General features: G+C 37.3%; 1 protein-coding gene across 5 annotated transcripts; it reads left to right on the top strand.

Annotated features, from left to right (window-relative positions):
* Positions 1 to 335: 335 nt before the first annotated feature.
* LOC133713121 (uncharacterized) lies at positions 336 to 4,154 on the top strand. 5 transcript variants are annotated; one of them, XR_009847795.1, is made up of 7 exons: positions 336 to 1,197; positions 1,295 to 1,601; positions 1,889 to 1,989; positions 2,709 to 2,807; positions 3,284 to 3,330; positions 3,511 to 3,647; positions 3,797 to 4,154. XR_009847795.1 is itself a non-coding variant. In XM_062139239.1 (7 exons), the coding sequence occupies exons 2-6, from the start codon at positions 1,486 to 1,488 to the stop codon at positions 3,323 to 3,325; spliced, it is 393 nt and encodes a 130-aa protein (XP_061995223.1). In that variant the 5' UTR covers positions 336 to 1,197; positions 1,295 to 1,485; the 3' UTR covers positions 3,326 to 3,330; positions 3,797 to 4,154. The 5 variants fall into 5 exon arrangements, 3 of the variants coding, with proteins under 3 accessions (XP_061995223.1, XP_061995224.1, XP_061995222.1); XR_009847794.1 differs by having other exon boundaries at positions 3,791 to 4,154; XM_062139239.1 differs by lacking the exon at positions 3,511 to 3,647 and adding an exon at positions 2,249 to 2,283.
* The last annotated feature ends 344 nt before the right edge of the window (positions 4,155 to 4,498 follow it).

Raw genomic sequence — 4,498 nt, 5'->3', positions numbered from 1 at the left:
ATGTTAAACTAGATTTGACATTTAGCTAATTATCAATATACTTAATGTTAATGTGTGACAAGTCCATATTTGATTCTAACAATCTCCCCTTGGACTGACACATATTAACCTTGATAACTTGCACCAGAAAATGCCATAATCTATTTAACTTACTGAAGTGCGCGCCAGACAACAATTCAAACCAGATATCCATTCCAACATGGTCAGATCACAGTTACTTATGCAGAGCACGAAACAATATACATTTTAACAAAAATGCAGAGTTTCAAAACCACAAACACAAGCTCCTGTAATCCACATATGTCAAACAAGAAGTGATACGATATATGCACTACTACAAAAATTGAATCAGACGACACCTCTCAGACGACGCATTATAGTTTTCCGTCGTCTGATTGATTTTTATTTTTTTGGACGTCAGTTTTATAAAATGTGTCGTCTGATATGAAATTTTGAATTAGTTCAGAAGACGTTTAAGGACAAAACCGTTGTATGACCCTAAAAAAATTGAGCGGAAAATTTCTCACCATGTCTGTGGTGCCAAATCCCATCTCAAACCCTAAATTTTCCCCCAACATGTATTAATCAGACGACGAGAAACAATAAAACTGTGGTCTGATTAATATGTTTGGCAGAAAGGAGGGAGATTTCCCACCATCATTTTTTTCTAACTCTCCAAAGAGGGAAGTCAAATTGATAGGAGACAAATTCAAATTTAAAATAGCTGCATTCAGACCACATTCTTATAAAATTGTGTTGTGTGAGTCATTGTCTAAATTGATAGGGCTTGTCCGATAAGGCTTGTCCAAATGAATGAAGGGCCGGCATGAAACACTTCAGAAAAAAATAACGAAAAACTCAAACCTCCTCACTCTCGCTCTCTCGACATAGACCTAAAACCAAAACCCGAATCTCCTCACTCTCCCGACAGCGTCTCCCCAAAACCAAAACCTACACTTCAAGTCCATTGGATCCAAGTTGTTCTACACCGACACCAAATATATCGGATCCAAAACCTCTCTCCTCTCTCCCTCTTATCTTCTACACCTATACCCCCAAATCCATCACTCCGACAACCAAATTAGTTTCCACATCAACCTAATCTGAGAGGAGCCTCTCCGGCCTCAAAGATGACGTCGTCACCGGCGGCCAAACTCCCTTGGCTTAAATCGAGCCTTCACTTTCCAGCACCAACGGGTATCCAATTTCTCTTCTTTTCGATTTTGGCCTAACTTTTTGATTTTTTGAATTTTGGGGATTTTGATTTCTGATGTGATTATTTTCTTTGTTGCAGTAAGATCGAGGACCTCAAAGTGGAGGGTCCAAAGATTAGAATCGGAGCTCTGGTCGACGGGGGAGGTGAAATCTGCTTTGGTCAAGAGCAGCGGAGGCGCTCATGTGAATACTGAAAAGAAAGACAAAGGTCGGTAGTGAATCGAATCCATTCGAAGCAAAAGGGATAGTGTGATTGATACCGAAATAGAGATGAGCCAACTTTCATCTCTTTGTTTCCGGCCTTATTATGGCTCTCTCAGTTTCTCAGTTAATCGGACTCCCTCTTTTTGTCGCTTCAACCTCCCCTTTCGATGCCCCACTACTAGGTATTAATACTCTCTATCTCTCTCTCTCTCTCTCTCTCTCTCTCTCTCTCTCTCTCTCTCTCTCTCTCTCTCTGGGTTCTCATTTCTCACTTGTCTACTCTTTCATTTGCTTCATTGTTTTTGTCAAATCATGAACTGTAACTGATGGTCTGTAACTGTTATATCTCTGTGTAGTTTCAGTTTTATTACTTGGATGAACTTGATAGGATCATAAGTAAATGGGCGTACATAATTCTATAATTGTTATTATCTGATTTCGACATTGGCATATGAATATGGTGGTACAGAGCAATGGCATCCCGGTCCCAGATTGTTGGTTATCCCTGCATAGGACCCGAGAGAGCTCAAGTTTGCTTTGGAATCATTCTTGGAGTTGACATTGATCTCGGTGAGTTTGTAATTCCGATGTTGATGTATGTCTGTGAAATTTAAAATAGTTTGAAATGTTGCACTTCATTCTCTGTTAAATATAGTCATCATATTGGTCCCAATGCAGTTTGCTAAGCTCTTGCTTGCCTGAGATTTAGGATGCATTGATGTAGCATTTGTTGTTTGTATTTCCTATGCACATATCTATTGCAAAAAATAGGTAGAGTGCTGATGTGTTGGGCCACTTCATCTGATAATACATCATCTCCCTATTGCAGTAAATTTTGCATTCTTCAGTTATGAGAGCAGTGTGGTAAGCAATTTCATCTGCTTCTTGCCACTAGTTGCTTGAACATTTACTGGGTTTACTACTCTTTATTAGTTTTCTACTCTCTAAAAAACATATAGAACAGATATATGTATTATGTTTATATGTAGTATAATATATGTGTTTGTGTTTACGTATATATATGCTTAGGACCAAAATAGTATAAATTTCTTTTATACTTGAAAGAAATTTGGTTTATTGCAGCTTCCCGTTTTATATAGCATCAGTTTTGTATTACGGTCACTATTACCTTAGACAGAGGACTATCTATTACTATTGGTTGAGGTTCAGTGCCTTATTGTTGTCTATCTTGCATGTTCTTATGACTATATGTGCAATTTCTTATCTCTCTTGCATTCTGGATATTAACTTATTAAACTAACATTGGTTTTTCTATGTTGATATTGCAGATTCTCATGGCAAATTTCAGCAAAGCAAATGAAAGCAAGTGCAAAGCTCACAAAATGAGCTACCGTACCATTGAAGCTACATGCCTTGCAGTAAACATGGTATGAGGGCTAGTTCTTTTCCCCTCCCTCTTTTTCCTTTTACATCTTTTTTTAGAAAGTTATGATTTGCGCTATGAGGGGTCAGTATATATAACTTATTTCTCTTCTTGTGGTAGTTGATTGAATACTGGGAATGAATGTTATCATTCTTTCTTGTTTTCCCTTAATTAGCTAACAGCATATATAGCACTACTTGCTGTTATCGATCAAGAACTTAATTGATAATGTGCTGAACAAGTCTTTTGATAAATCTTAAAATGTTTTCCTTTGTCCTGGCATATGCTTGCATCTACTTGTTTTCTAAAACATGTTTAGTTTCATGTACTACTTGAGTGTTCATTTGTTCTCTCTCACAACTCCCCACTGCAAGTCAATCTCTCTTAATTTCTGAATTTAGAAGCACAATTCTCAATTTCTTTTTGGTTTCTCACTTGTAACTTTTGATTCGTTGGTGTATTTTGTGTTTTCTTTTTCAGGTTCTCTTCGTCTCTCTCGAATCCACATTCATTTCATACTAATACAGGTAATTGTCATCTCTCTTACTCTCATTGGAGTTGTGTATTTGCATTATAGATTTCTGATTTAATTCAATTCTAGTCGCCGTTTTAAAGAGAAAAGATTAACATATGTATTGAATGATGCTGATGACAAAAAGGTCAATTATTATGTATCTTTATCCTTATTGTGATGCTTTATATCATAGGTTGGCTACTTCAGTTGTGTACTGAGATTTTTGGCTGGGCCAGAAAAACTAACAGATTCTGGTAGTGTTGCAAGTATATTTCATCAATTGGGCCTCGTTTGTCTAGATAAACGATACATGTTAGCCATTTCCAGCAGGTTTATTTCACATTCTCCACCTTGTATTAATCATAGATGAGCTAATCTTTTGGGTTAATAGATGGGAACAATTTCTATACATTGTATTAATGACCAATTTCACCGATGCTAAATGTTAACAAAAAGTAATGTTTGTTTAATAGTTGCAGCTTTTAACATCAATTGGAAACTTCTGCACCTATTCAATTGTAATTGTTGTTGGAATGGTTATTGGGATATCAGTCGGAACTCAGAGAAGGGCTGCCCGTTCTTACTGGTGCCAACACCAAGCTAAGCAACATGGCAAGTATCAGGGATGTGTCCCAAGGATTATAGACAGTAGCTCGACTTGTAGACATGGAGCTGCAAGGTATTCGGCCACTGTATGATGTAGAAAATAGCAAAAGTTGACAGAAACAGAGAAAGAAGACAAATGTACGAATGACCCTCTTAAATTTGTGTATGAATATTTGGGAAATACTACCTATTTGATATCAATTTACTGCATTCATTTTACATTTGGTGGCATTTGAATTAATTTGATTGTACAATTATAAAAGCTCAATGTGTCGTCTTAAAGCACATACATTTAATTGTTAGTCTTCACACACACTTTTTGTCAAAGGAACTGTCGAGTGTATACAATAGCCACGACGGCTATAGAATAAAAACTGTCGTCTGAATAGAAGTCACACAACGGCCATAAAATAAAGCGACATCTGAATCGCAATCACACAACAGTTTTTAAAATCGTCCGTTGTCTGAAGAACGGTCACATAACAGCTAATGCTGTCGACAGGCTGCCGACATGCTACTGCCATGCTGCCGATCCCTTCATACGACGGTTCCCTACAGTCGACCTTCATCAGACG

Source organism: Rosa rugosa, chromosome 5 (genome assembly GCF_958449725.1).
Source record: "Rosa rugosa chromosome 5, drRosRugo1.1, whole genome shotgun sequence".
Lineage (NCBI taxonomy): Eukaryota > Viridiplantae > Streptophyta > Magnoliopsida > Rosales > Rosaceae > Rosa > Rosa rugosa.
This window is presented reverse-complemented; position numbering and strand designations above follow the sequence as displayed.